The sequence below is a fragment of the Diprion similis genome, chromosome 9 (genome assembly GCF_021155765.1).
Source record: "Diprion similis isolate iyDipSimi1 chromosome 9, iyDipSimi1.1, whole genome shotgun sequence".
Lineage (NCBI taxonomy): Eukaryota > Metazoa > Arthropoda > Insecta > Hymenoptera > Diprionidae > Diprion > Diprion similis.
The window spans coordinates 3,062,693-3,078,298 of NC_060113.1; the positions used below are offsets into that span (position 1 = coordinate 3,062,693).

Consider the following 15,606-nt stretch of genomic DNA (forward strand, 5'->3'; position numbering starts at 1 on the left):
TTTTTGTTAATAAGCTCGAATTTTGGCTCGCAAATATTTCACCCGTTATCGTCAATCGATCAATTCTTTTTTTTTCTTTTTAATTTTCTGGTTATTACTTTAATAATAGATAATATTTTACTGAAACGGGTCGGATGATTTGATCATTGAATTGAAAAATTGGGAAAAATTTAAGGTGCAATTAGGTTGTCTAGTTTTACAAATTCGTATGTGTATTACGTACGTATGTACTCTACTGTTTTCATACTGTTGAAATTTGCTATTAAGTAGTTCTCTATAATAATATGATGCTTAGGTATAGGATATAAAATATAGGCACGATGGTGAATGTAGATTGAAAGGGTATTTTGAATTTTGAATACCTGTAATAACAATCTTGTTAAACGCGCGTAGTTTTTAACGTATTCAATCTATCATTTTGAATAAATTTCTAGTCTGTAGGCTAGGTTTTCAAAAATTTCGCATACCCTATTTATACGTAGATAAATATACATATTCATATATATCTAAATCTAAAGTATTTTAATATTATATATAACATATTATAGATATAATTCTAGGAGGAGAAAATAATAAGGTATACATAGATAGATGTAGAGAGAATTTTTATTCAGGTTGAAAAAAGCAAAATCTTTATAGAGCTTTAGATTGTATAACAAAACTGTATATAGCTAACCATTTGTAATGCATTTTATTTTTATTTTATTTATTTAAAAAAAGCTCATTGATAACAGCTAGCACTGTATTTATGGTCGCTCTATGATTAGATTTTAAGCTTCATACTATGCACATTCATTCGCTATCATGAAATATGAAAGTAGAACATTATTGAGTTTTCGAAACAGAGAGAGAAGAGAAAAGAAAACAGCAACAGAAAAACCGAAATTAATAACCATGCAAAACCGACGTATCTAGTCATATTAAATAAGAATATAACTATACGTATATATATATATATATACACATATATACACACATACGCATGAAAAAAGATCTAACAGAACAAAAATGTGTAATAATTTATCACTTACATCTGTATGTTTAGTTTTTTGACGAAGGAAGAAAAAAATCCTAACAAAGAAACTTTGAATTTGAATCTCGTAAATAAGTTGAAAACACTTTCAATGCATATAATTTACCTACGTATACCTGTTCCTTTTTAAACGCTGCTACACAATCAACGTGAGAATCGCTAATTATTGTTAACCAGTTGATTGATAGAAAAAGATGTAACATTCATGATAAGGAAATAATTTTTGAACGTGAAAAAAGAATTGAACTTTCTTACCATCATTCGTAAATTAATATTACAAATAAAAGCTCGCTTGATATGAGTACATACGTGTAAAAATTAGAATCTCTATGAATACTTTGTTTTCGTTAATAAAGAATAAGGATAAACTACTCGTAGCGACTTAGCTTAGAACTTTTAAATCAGTTTTATCCATATAAATTATAATCAATCTTGGAGCTTTTAGGTGAGTTAAAAAGTATTACGCTGATAAGTATCAACATTTGATAGATCTGATATATTTTTCAACGCTTTTCTCATTTTCTCATCAACGACAAAAAGTATGTTTATATGATATATATATATATACATATGTATAGAATATAGTCATCGAGCATTTTGTTCCGTGTATAAATTTTATTTTACATTGAAATGATTAAAGTACGTGAATCCGTGGAATAAGGGAGACTCGCGGTGAATCCGGAAAATTGTAAACAACTGATTGTGATATAAAAGTGAATAAGGATGGAGAATCATACGTAATAAGTAAGCATAATTAACTTAGGGAACATATAATTATTATTATAAGCAGTAGGTATAAATTAAAGAAGGTATTTTAGAAATTTAATTAAATAGTCTGACTACGCTAAATTGCAATTTCATCTGAATACGTCCACGCTTTTCAAATATAATCTACAAGTTGAACGATATAGTTAATATCGCAATAAGTTATTACATTACGGATTATATTATGCATCAGATTTTCGCCAGAAGGAAAATAAATTAAAAAAAGAATAATCGGAGGCATATATGTACACACACACACACACACACACACACTTACCCCAGTAAGTCTCTCTCTGTGTGTGTGTGTGTGTGTATATATATGTATAGGCGAATTATTATCCATACGATATTATTGAACTAGATTGAGCCAGTGGTTTACGAACGTTACAACTTACAAGTAACAATAGCGGCTTTAAATAAACATTGTAGGAAATTGATAACATATATATTATATACATCAATATACACAATTATATAAAAAATCGTCATGTATAGATATCGATATATTTAAAATAAGAACAAGATGATTAGAGTGATGGACGCGATGAAGTGTAAAAAAAGAAAACAATGAAATCAGATTCCGGCAAGATTTCCGACCAGATGCCGAAGCAGACGCGTATATTATATATAATATCTAGACGTTATTGGTCATTATTAAATACATATAAATATATATTATATGATATATATATATATAGAGTATGAAATTATTAGATAGACAAAAATTCTGCACTCTAGCCTTACCTAATTATATTATATATATATATACATATATATAATTATATATATATATATATATATATATATATAAAACAGCTGAAATTTCGTTTTATTTTCAAATATTAATATACATAGCGTACATTAATTATATGTATTGTTGATTAACGTTACATATTAATGAAGTTTTATGAGAAATAAATGAAAAAAAGTTCATATAATATTATATGTACATATATATATATATATATATATATATGTACGTAATATATATATATATATTATTATTATTATTAGGTATAAATATCTGCCAAAGCGTATATGGATAATTATTTATTTAAACTAAAGTTAAGGATTACGTAATTGATACATATTTGTTTTCTTTCTCTCTCTTTCTTTCGCTATCATTCTCATGAACAATTTATTAATTCGCACAGATATTGTAAGAAAATTATTTTCAAACTCTGTTACAGATATATTCTTAATTAGTCTTTCTTCGTCATTAATATCTTATGTTCATTTCTCCTTTTTCTTTCCAGATCATACATGTTCACGCCTGAGAGACATTTCACCGTGATATGTGAAAATATGCAAAACAGAAACAAAACCAAAATAATAATAAAAAAAAAAAGTAAAAACAAACAGTGTCAGAAGTGACTGAACATATATCGCGTAACGTCGCACGCTTGTTTATAAGTTTAAAAAAATCAACCACACTCACATACTCTCCGTATTTTATTGTATAACTATCTACACATATATTGCAGTATTGTCACACAATTTCAGTATAATAAATTATTTATAACATGAAGAAAAAAGGAAACAAAATAAAACAGTTCCGCGTTCTTATGATTACAGGTATACGAATATCGTGTAAACGTTTATGTTCGTAATATTCAATAACGGATTATTCCTTAGAAAAAAAAAAAAAAAAAAAACGTTCTTCAAACACCTTCAGTCTTTCCCATTACAGCTTACTTAGTTTGCGGTTGCGCGGTAATCGGCAAGTTAAAATAAATGAGTATTATTTTCGAACGAAAGACTAGCGGTTAATATAAATTAATAAATTCATGAAGAAAATTGAGTATCTTATAATGTTTAATAAATTTCAGCACAAATGTGTGATCTTTACGCAGCTAATAAATCCTCACGCCATTAAACGACGAGCAATAAATAAAATCGCCCATTCAGTCTGAGTCAGAATTTAGTTTTAAAAAAAATTTGAATTCCTCAAGAGACACATATTTGTAATTAAGTCTTCGATTAAAAGGCTCCCAGAAAATGGGCGTTGTCAAACCATTGCCACGTCTTGTTGCCAGAAGTGTCGAATTCGTACAGAACGCATCTCTTCGTCCCCGGAAAACTGTAGGTGAAAATAATAGTAATAATAATAAAAAGAATGATAAAATCTATCAGATTTCGTGACAAAGTATTTCGCTATCAATTCGTCGCCTCCGTTGACGTTATTCGCAAATTGGAATTACCTCATGTACCGGAGACACCGCTTGATCGGATATTCCAGTTTGAAACACTGAGGTTGAAGGACGTCGAAGTAAGTGATACCGATTTTCTTCGCTATCAGCGTGCGGGTGTTTCGCAAACACTGGTGAAATATTTCGTCGCACGAACAATGGGATCTGAAAACGAAATGAAATCGTGTCTTGTATGCAAGTTAATCTTATATTCATATCGTTCTTTTTTTTTTTCTTATCTTTTCGTTTTTCTAATGCAGATAACAATTAGAATCTGCCAAAAAACACCGTTGCAAAAAATTTTGTGTTATAAAAATTAGCCGGGGTTGACTAACTTTTCGTGGTCGATTCGAAAATTTAGCATCAAATTTAATAGTATTATATTCGAAAGCACATTATAGTTTATCGAACTCGATACCTCGGGCGTAAAAACAACCGTAAGTATTTCGACCTTAAATCCCATTAGCCCGTACCTTCTAATCTTATAATTTATAACTTATTTTTTTCCTCTGCGTCCGAGATTGTTAACGGAACTTTTGATATTTCGTAAGACCCGATAGCCGTTGGAATGATAAGGTAATTATCAATAATCACGTTTTCCTAATCGACTATAGACGTACGCGACGTGATGTTTAATCGGTTTCACCATACAATATGTGCCCATATTATGGGCATAATACAACATAGGCACGAGTGTGGGTTGAATTCCGATTTTTGACGTGGAATAGTACTTATTATAACCCGATAATCTCGTCAGACTTAAAACCGGATGTAGTATTCAATGTTCTCCAGTCATATTGCAGCTCCGGTTTCATTCTTCGGTGTTACACCTTCACTCTCGCAACGATTGAACTGCATCGCGAGCATTCTCTCACAATCAGACCGAATGCACTTGTCATTTCGGTCCAGAATCCCGGTGGGCAAAGCGGAATGACGACATACTCGTGAGAGGCTGATCCGTGGGAGATTGCATCACGATAGGTAGAGCGAAGACCTTGGAAGCCCCAGTGGCTTCATTTCGCGTGAATAATGAGAAATTTCTTGTTTTTTTCTCTCTACTCCTTGCTGCTAGTAAATAACAACAACAATTTGAGAGGCTGAGGTGATTCCTCTGAGACCTTTTTCTAGTGCTGTGAGATTAATAACTTTGCAGGTCAATCGGTACACGAATCGAAACCGTCGATTAATCGGTTAATCAGAAAAATTATTAAGGGGTTATATACGGTTAAGATTTTCGAAAAATAGAATTTTGTGTTTTAATTTTATTTTCGTAATGCACATGTATTTAAGTAAATGCATAGAAAATTTCTTGTCAATCCGGCAAATATATTGACAATTCGATGTAAGTTGAAAAAAAACTTTTACTACTTGTAAAGTGCTTCTGAAATTTATTTAAACGCGTTTTTCTAAAAACTCTGTTTTTAAAGTCGGTGAGTATGATTTCTCAGAAACGGCTTAACCGATCAGTTTCAAATTTTAACACAAGCTTTTTAAGTATATTTTTTAGTAACTAATCGAAGGTTTTTTTCTCACCGATAAGTATTTTTCATTTTATAAAGAATTTAAGGCCTAAATTTTTGTCAAAGATCGATTTTTTTTTAAGAAGCCACTATTTCGTCAAAAATTATTATTTTGTTTATTACTTCGATCAATTACAAGATAATACATTATAATAACGAAATATTTTTGTTTTTTTTTCATTTTATATTATTCATTCCAGAGATATCGTGCTCGCAACAAGACACCTTTTTTTTTTTTACTTGCTCCCGAAAATCAGCTATACCAGTTTTCAAAACAATTATTTTTACGAATGAAAAATGTTAAAATACAGTTAAAAGTTACTGTAATATATGTACAAAATTTCACTTTAATAAATTAAAAGTTCTTCTAAAGAAAAATTCTTGAAAAATCGATATCCTTAGGCCTCCTAACTGTATATATAACCTTTTAATCGAAATCATCAATTGATCGATTAATCGATTAATTGCACAGCACCAATTTAAATACACAGACGCGCCGCTTCGAATCCTCGCTCTAATTCAACCGTTTTTCGTTTCCATAATACCTGGCAAATACTCCGTTGTTTTTCAACCCCCTGCTGCTACCCCCTGCGAGAATATATTCCGGACAAGCATCGTGAGTCCTGCAGCAGGCATCGGTCAGGCTGAAGATCCCGATGTCGTTTGGACTGCGAGCCACGTCTCCGCTGCCACACCAACGAGTTCCTGGGAAAATTTATAAAAATGCACATTTCCGAACCGTTTCATCCCCGCATCGAGCTCGCGGACTGTTTTAGGGGATGTTTTTAATCCCATCGCTCGTAGCGTGGAGTCGAATGAAATTATCGACAATTATTACGGTTAGCAATGATTAATTATATAATATCCAGGGTGGCCACAAATTTTTGGGAAAAAAATTTCATGACTTGTTCTCTCGATGAAGAAAAGTCAACTTATTACATAAAAAAATTATTTCTAATACCCTTGATAGAAAAGTGATATTTTCAGTTTTTTCCATGACCAGATTAAAAATTCTCTGACATTTTCAGGTTTTCCAGTTTTTTCGAGGTGTGTGGCCACCCTGTATATCGCAGGCTGCAAGTTTAATTACTACATTATGCAGGTATATGGCTACGTCATTTCTGCAGTTTGGTAATTCCTCGGGGGTCGCGTATAATTATTTTAGGCAATTCGGGAAACGTGGCGTTGCTCGATTCACGGCTTTCCAAACGTCGGATGCTTTTTCATGCATCGATTAATTCGAAACGCGAACCGCGAATAATAATTACTATAATTGCTCTGGCGTTTAATTTATGGGTCATATAATTGGACGCGTCGAATCAAGTATCGTTTTCGGTATTGAAATGCAGCTTTGATGTACCAGTTGCAACTATATTCTATACATTAGCGCTAAAAAGTATTTTTACAAAGATGGTAATTCGCTTGCTTGCGAAGAAATATTAAATACAAAAGTGAATAATATTTTTTATCCAACGAAATTGGATCTTCTCCGTTATTGTAAAAACTTTAGCTCGCGTAGTTGAGAAAATAAAGTTACAATGAATAAAAATAAGAAAAATGATGGATCAAAATACGCTGGATTATTATATAAAGTTAGAATATAATTCGAGTGTGTATATAGTGTGATACATGAAATCAGGAAATACGATTCATTCGAAAATAATATTCAGAATTGCAGCAGCTTGTCAGGCGTGAATTTTGATAGTAATTGGTACACGAATATTTCAGTTAATCATTGACATGATCGAATATCGTAAAATTTAACCATATTACTTGGGGCAATGCGGTTGTTCGTTTAATTTGTTGCGTAAAGTGGTCGTAGAAATTTATTAGAGTGACACGAGCGCGAGTTTATTTATTTATTCTTTTTTGAAATTTATTTCATATAATGGGTATAACAACATTTCCATAACCTGCAGTTATTCAACGACAATGCATACCGATAATAAGTGCTTAATTGCTATACTTTGAAAAATGCAGCGATTGCAAATTGAATTTCAGTTATCGATAATATCTCCAACAGCTATAACAACGTTTTATAATAAAGAAAACTAAGAAATTAAAGAAAAGATGGGTATGACTTGAAAAAAAAAAAAACCCGATTATAACCATGAGATTATTTTTTATCTCGTCTTGGGGGTAAAACGGAAGTATTTCAAGCGCTACGCGTTCCGGTTTACAAGCAGCCTCTAATTAAGTGAAATAAACGTGACGTGAGGGAAAATCTAGTGTCGCTTACCGTTAAAGTGACCTGCGACAGACGAGAAGAGCGCAATGCTGCATAATAATGACTGCAGAGCAAGCATAATATAATATCGTTATCATTCGTCAAGTGACAGGCGCGAACGGTATGTCGAAAATTATGTCAATTGCAAAAAAGCACGAGATTATATCCCAGGATGATCAATTAAAAGAACCCTGGAGCTTAAAAACTTGTGTACATAAAATGTGTCAGCATCGTGATGAAAAGGAAGTAAACGGATAAAAAGTGAAAAATATGAGATGTAAAAAGAAGAACACTCACCAGGAAAAATCGCTTGAATGCGTTTCCCGTATTGATTCATGACTTGGCCAAATCCGTTTTGAGCGATGGCACGACCTGCAAAAAATACTTCACGTATTCCCGACGGCAAACCGAGGAAGAAACGTTCGGTATTACGATCAAGCTGGTCCTCGGGGCGGTTGAAAATCCGAAAAGGGTTCCGGATCGTGAGTAAAAAATCCTCGAGGGATGAGGTCGAGGTTGGCACGAGGTCTATGGCGTTGTCCGTGTAATCTTCATCCCCGAGCGAAGACGTTGCCGAATATTCCTGCTGAGCTAAGACGCGCTCCGTATTAGCGAGGGCGACGAGGAGGAGGGCGAGGATCACACCGCGAGCCATTCTGCCCGACAAAAAAGCTCGGGGATTTATAATTTTATTCATAAGAGGAGGTAGGCGAGTCAACTCAAGAGAGGGGGATGAGGGAGGGGATATTCGGGAGGAATCACAAAGGGGGAAGAGGATCGTGATCCATAACCATGCGGTTTGTCGTGCTTATAATAATTACACACATTCGTTACGCGCAATTAATTGTTTCACAAGTTTGTATTCTCACAGGTAGGTAAGTCAGAATTAACGACGCGAGCTGGTGACGAGAAGATACACAAAACAGGTTTATTACGCTAAGAAAGGAATAAGTAATAACGCGGCGTAATTTGACAGGAGATTTTTCGTAATTGACCGAAGTGATTGAGAGAATTTCTATTCGATGGGACAGTCTTGAAGCCTCGACGGGTATTTCTTTTTTTTTTTTGCTCTTGCTGTGGTGATCTTGGTCCAGCTATCAACGCGCAACTGACCAACGAATAATCACTTCTCTCGCCGCATGACATGTGTCCAAGGGGGGGGATACGGACCATTAATAACAAGGATGAATGCGACAGGACAAATAAAGGAATCGGTGATCTTGAGGATTACGTAGGTACTGTTATCCCCGAAGCCTAAGCCCCAAGGGCGGAACTTTGCGTATAATGAGTTAGAACGCAGCGTTTTTAATTTTCCGAGCCAAATGGACGTCGTGTGTACACTTTATAACCACGAGGAAATAAATCACTGTCATCAACGCTATACGCAGAAAGGGGCACGCTGCATCAGGTATTTATGGTAACGTTGCTGGTCAATGACGAAATTATGTTAACAATAAACGGTCACGCTTAGCTCATCATCTTTTACACATGCCTATTCAAATGTGGAAGTGGATTGACTAAATTGAACCGCTTCACATGTGACTTTACCTATACTGGTTTCTTTCATTCTTCGACAATTTTTCCTTGCTTCACCTGCGTCCAATTACCATAGTTGACCCGGCTGCCTCAAATGTGTACGGTACAAAGTGCAAAGACTTTTCACGCTCATTTAAACTCACCTAAATATGGGTGTAATCAAGATCGTAAAGATAATGTGCACGCGGTACGTGACATTTTCTTCTCACCGTACCTCCATACGTGGCTTTGTTTATTTGTCAGCCTGTTTCCACGAGAGATATTTGCACGAGGTGCAGGTAATTAAATGAAAAAAGATGCCATCGAGACACTTTAGCGACGCCATGACCATCAAAGTTCAGCAGCTTCTGCATACTCGCTGGTCAAGATTCAGGCCAAGTCTGTGGCGAAGGAGAAGACCTTCGATTTTCTAATCCAGATTTCATCATGGTTATGTAAAAAAAGTTCACACGTCGTTTCGCACAATTTGCACCCGCAGCTACGCACACAGAGAGATTTATGCTTGGGTTAATGCTTGTTGACTTCTCGAGGTGCTAATTGGTGCAGTCGTTGTATTGAATGGTACAAAGAACGACTGATTCAGCCAGTTAATTGATTTACATTTTCCGTAGGTACTGATTTTGATCAGGGCTACTGCAGGATAATTGAGTCCTTGATTACAGACTCACGAATTACTCAATTAACAGACTGCATCGCGGACAGTGAAAGCAACTCACGAAATGTGACAAAATCGATATGTGGACACAGTAGCGAAAGTAATGTTTAGAAATTTTTGACATTTGAAAAATTTTATCGATCTTCAGAAACAGGCTCCGATCCCACGTAATAAAAAAACTCTTCAACTTCCATAATTCAATGAATTATGAATACAAAGTTCGGTCGAAATCTGTATCGGCCATTTCCGTGGACGTAATTGTACTTGAACTAGATTTGGTCAAGAAACGAAGGTCCGCTGAGCCTTGGCCGGGGTCTGAAAACGCTTAGCATCAACATGTGTGATTAATCGATATGACAAATCGTGCAAAACAGCATCCGTTCACTCACGAAACGGTCAAGGTGCGTGATGGTCGCCTCAGGTGGTTATATCCACCAAAGTATCGAGTGTACCATTAGCGCTAAACGTATTCGACGAATTCAGTAATCTCGGAAAATCTAACACCTGTATTTACTCGTGAAGTTTCCGCTTTTGGGCCCTGGAGCAAGGACTGATTGAGTATCGTTCAACAGGCTCTACCGTACGATCAACGAGATAATAATAACAGTTGTAAAACGAGCGAGAACCGAGAAAATGTTGCTGCAACCGCCTAACAAAGGTCTGCATTGAAATTCCAGTGTACAGGTAATTTGCTACTTTATTACTTATCACAGTTTTTTTTTTTTCCTCTTCTCTAACGTCTTCTAATGCCTCTAATTACTAGCAACAACGAACCATTCGTTGGAGTTACGATGTGTAAAACCGTACCTCCTTGTAGAATAGAATTTCAACTCTTCTTTCTTTATTTCAATTGTACCGCAGTCTAATTTCTATTATATCTCTCCGCCTCTTGGTTCTCTTCTTCTTTTTGTTACTTCGTGCCTAAAGCAACAGCAGCACCAGCAGCAGCGTCAGTTAATTTCTTTCCGGCATTTATACCGAGCACCTCGTCTTCTCTTCTCCGGGGTTATTTGGTACACGATTTTAATTAACACCTTGTTAAAGCTGCGGTGGATGCTGTTCGTTTTTTGTCCCCGTTGATCGCGAGTCCCGTCAAAACGTAAGGTGCCTACGCAATTTGAACACACACACAAGGGCCCGCAGGACGCGCGTTTCTAATCTCGCTGAATCGGGATGAGAAAGCAGGTTGCGTTTCACGGTACAAAGAAATCGTCAGATGATAGATGCGATGATTTATGGCGAGATGCAGGAGCGAAATAAGGCTGAATACCAAATTCGTATTCGAAACTCACGAACCGCACACACACACACACACACACACACACACACTCACCTGGTTTCATTCATTCCCACGGGGTGTATGAAATATGGGAAGGCTTGTAGGTAAACCTTGTACCTTGTGATTAATTGAAAAATTCCCCGTCACGTGGCCATTCAGGCAGTGATTTTGCCCGCTTTGTTCGTTCCGGAAGAAATTTCACGGCACCGATAGCGCAGCTTTTTGATTTCCAATACACGCGAAAGAACGAAACTCGCTGCTTTTCCGGCCATTTATTACTCGCTGATATCATCAACTGATGGGATCGCCACGATTTTGGTGCCGAAAAAAAACACGCCGCATCAAAAGCGGCCTCGGACTGCGTACTGATGGTTTTGGTCGATGCACTTACGGTGAACATGCAGCGATAGAGTTAATGTAAAACACCCGTCTCGGCTACCTGGCCAATCACCGCTCAACTCGACTCCTGGACGATTCCACCATAACCTTCACTTTCGATTCTCTCTGGGCGAGAGTCTCGGCAAAGAAGCACCCTTGGATCGCGCTTTAAGATTCTTCTAAGAATTTACTCAATGTAGATACTGATTACAGGCAGTAAAGATCTTCCGGCACAAAAGTGCTGCCATTTTTTCATTATAATTTATTAATTTTCTTTTTTTTTTTTTTTCTTCTTCTTATCCAGGGAATCGACTATCGAATTGCCAAAGAAAAGCGAAGGGGCTACAGCAGCTTGAGACATGAAATTACCGTCCATTAGAGATCAAATAATACGTACGCCAATAATAATTGGCAAGACAGAATGGCATTCAGTTATTCTTGCGTTGGCCTTGCAGACCTTATTCCTCGCAAGTGTTCCACAAATTCACAGTACGTAAAGATATAATGATAGAAGCGGTAACCCGCGGTACTTTTCATTATTCATTTTTTAAGGAGCTGTGCAAAACTTCGTATATACCTATATATAAATATATATATATATATATATATATATATATATGTATATACGTATACTGGGTCAATGCCACTCGTGTTGAAGATTGATAGTGATTAATTGTTTCCTACGAGTTGGTATTAGAATTAAGACCCTAAGTTTGTTCGTCCAAAAGCAGAGAAGAAAAAAAAAATCATAAAAAAATATCTCAGTTTAAACTACGTGTAGTAGATACTAAATTTCGCAATAGCTATTCGCTGATTGTATTTCGTTTGTATTACTCTTGCTTAATCGTTAGTCGAGAGAGTTTTCCACTATCGAATATCAAATGTCAAATAACCGAGCTGTCATGTGTGATACGTGTTTGGAAGTAATCGACGCTGGATTGACTTTCATTTTTGCAGGAATGTATCTGTGTCGATGGCACGAATTTTAACGGTGATAATCTTCGCTGATTTACAAATCATCTCACCTTGAATTACTGGCACACATATATATATATACCACGTGTTTGCGAACAAGTCATTCGCTCGCATTTATAATGCCAGAGACTCTGTCGAAGACTCAAATTCCAACTGCAAGTGTTTATCTTGCAATTTAACGACTTCTCGAGCGGCGATGCTTCAGTATTTATTTGCGTGGTAAAAACACATTTCGATTATTCAATTATACATTACAGTCACAGTATTGAATAGTTTTTATTTCTAAGATTTCTTCGGTAATTACAGGATACTTATTTACGTATCTGTAAAGTTTCGTCATCTAAAATCGAACCGCGTTTTTCAAGTAGTCTAAGGCTCTTTAAAATTACGAAATTATTCCTTTTTCCATTACGCTATCGTTCTCAACGACGCTCTGAGATATGGAAAAATAATTTGAAATTCGAAGGGGACTATATCGAACAGTGTAATACTAGCTTAAAGGTAATTCTCGATGGTTTCAAAGCCTGCGCAGAGATGTCGGAACGTCCGCGATTCGGTAAACAATCTGTGTTTCTTCGGTTGCCATGCATTAGGCGGTAAAACCTTGCATGAGCCGAGTTTTGACACGCTATAAAAAAAAAAAAAATTTGCATAATTTATAACGGATAATAGTAAATAAAAAAAAACAAATTTAATCGATTGAGTTAAAATAAAATTCACCTAGCGTAATAATAACTTGAGAAATTTACAAGGATCATGTACTAATTTTGATCAAATGACATTTATATAAATTTTTAAATTAGGAAACGACTCCTGGCGTACATCTGAGAAATTGTGATAAATTCACCTGCTGGGTTAAACCATTTCACAGCTCTGGCTGAACATAACGAGCGTTTAACACGCGACAGCTTTGGCTTGACGATGCAGCTCGCGCACCCTCACGCACCCTGTGCTAATCCAGGGGGAAACGCGAACTCTTTTGCCTTTTGACTGTCACTCGATTTCCGTGTGTTAGAGGGTCGCATTTTCTCAGGACTCACTCTCTCCTCCACCCGATGCTTTGAAGCTTTTCATTAACCGCGAGAAGAAAAAGGCGGCAAAACCTTCCGCCCGGTTCGCTCGAATATTTTTCTTCACCCTTTACGAGAGGATCGGGCGAAATATTTGACGCGTGTAGAAACTAGCGGGGTGTGGATTGTAAACCGCTAATTAAGACTAATTGACCTCGGGCGTAGTCCCAGAGTCGGGGAGACGCTAGCCTCGTTCAATCCACTTTATCTCTCCTCTTCGGGCTAATGATGGAATTAATTACCATGTCCTAAAACATTTGTAACGCTTTTCCAAAAGTAGGTATATATACCACCATGCGTTACTCACGCCACGCATCCCCTGCGTCCAATTGACCGCGCCAAAGCGACGCTGAGATTCATCTTTGGGCGAAAAATCGCCCCTCCTCGCGCTCACTTATCACCGAGAACCATCTCCTGGCGCTCATGTGGTGAATACTGTACTTGTTAAAGAGACCGGCAAGTTTAAGCTCCCTGGCACAGATTGATAACTTCATTGCACGTGTGAGCGTCAGGATAGCAGAGTACAGGATAGTCTCTGTCCCTTGATCGGAATGAGGTTCGCAGCATTTTTTCACCCTTCTTCAAAACACCAAAATCGTTCGTAAGTTTTCCCATTTTGTGCAGCAAAACGACGATTTTTTCACACAAAAACGTCAATCGAGAGAAGATCGTAATTTTATACAAGTGCGAACGGTGGACGAATGTAAATTATGTTTATCTTAATGGTCACATCTCAAGTTCCAGTGTTTGTATCTCATCAGGCGTTGGTCCTGATGGACTGAGTACACTTTCCTTTCCACCATAATTGCAAAAATATTTATTCAGTCCAGTTAATTTTGCCGATCCGAGTATATGTGCGAATCTAACGGTTGCGTAGGAATGATTAAAGCCAAACACCGCATGGCTGGTCCAGCTCTTCGACCCTTGTGCGAAAATTTAACAGGGCAACAACAAACCATCGATCGGTTCTCTCTGAACTGAAATTTACTGGACATTGAATTCGTATTGAACTTTGAACCCGTCGGAAAATTCTTCTCGTTAAAATACCGGACACTCGTGTTATAGACTTGTTAAAAAAAAAAACGGTCGGTGGTTTGTCTCATTCAACTGCGCGCAGATTTCACAGGAAAATATAACGTGTAAATAGTCGAGCAGCAATCGTGACCAATTGAACGTACCGAATACCACCTGCTATTCTTTACACTGGTTAAATTCGTTCATTTTTCACTCTCGAAGCGCCATAATTTACCCCCGTTCTCTTTGTTTCTCTATATTGCGCGGGCGGAATTGTTTCCTTTTTTTAACTTCTCTCTTGCGAGAAGCGATTTTTGCGAAGTATTTTATACGAAAAGAATCCGTGGTTATTATTGTTCTTCGAAAAAATTGTACGATTTTCGCAGGGTGCAATTTTTTTAATAAAAAATTCACTGGCATATCCTGCGGTGATAATCTAGAGAACGATCCAGTTACCACTAATCATTGAATGAATAATTAATTCTCATCTACCGATAGAATAAATAATTAACATTCAAAAGTCAATTTTATACTCACCAATTCCATGCACCGAAACGACGATAGCCGGTGATTTGAGACGGAGATTCGGCAACTCTGACTAGACGATCGATTAACGAGATACGAGAATGCAGAGCCAGACAAACCGTTCGACCAAAAATTGATTGGTCCGACGAATGACGGTTGGATCCGTTTCACTATCGAAGCAGCAAACATCCTCAGGGCGTATAATTCCGGACGTCAATTACAGCGAGGCGACCGACGTCTGTCACGGTTTTATCCTTTATCACCAGGGGCATCAAAACCAGCTGCATGGCTCTCGGAGAGCCAGAAGGAAGGCGGCGCCTCCCGAGGGTCGATGGGCGTCGTGGACTGGCAAAGGGGATCATCGGGATTCGAACTACGTTGTATTACATTTTTATCGAATCGCCTTGCGCACCGTGAAATCGGGTATAAATAATGTAACA

At 36.7% G+C, this 15,606-nt stretch overlaps 1 protein-coding gene across 2 annotated transcripts; it reads right to left on the bottom strand.

The window, feature by feature from the left end:
- Window positions 1-3,508: 3,508 nt before the first annotated feature.
- LOC124410259 (group 3 secretory phospholipase A2-like) lies at window positions 3,509-11,273 on the bottom strand. 2 transcript variants are annotated; one of them, XM_046888485.1, is made up of 5 exons: window positions 11,259-11,273; window positions 8,032-8,390; window positions 6,053-6,212; window positions 4,000-4,152; window positions 3,509-3,878 (listed from the first exon to the last, which is right to left on the bottom strand). In XM_046888485.1, the coding sequence occupies exons 1-5, from the start codon at window positions 11,270-11,272 to the stop codon at window positions 3,779-3,781; spliced, it is 786 nt and encodes a 261-aa protein (XP_046744441.1). In that variant the 5' UTR covers window position 11,273; the 3' UTR covers window positions 3,509-3,778. The 2 variants fall into 2 exon arrangements, with proteins under 2 accessions (XP_046744441.1, XP_046744440.1); XM_046888484.1 differs by lacking the exon at window positions 11,259-11,273 and having other exon boundaries at window positions 8,032-8,593.
- Window positions 11,274-15,606: the final 4,333 nt, after the last annotated feature.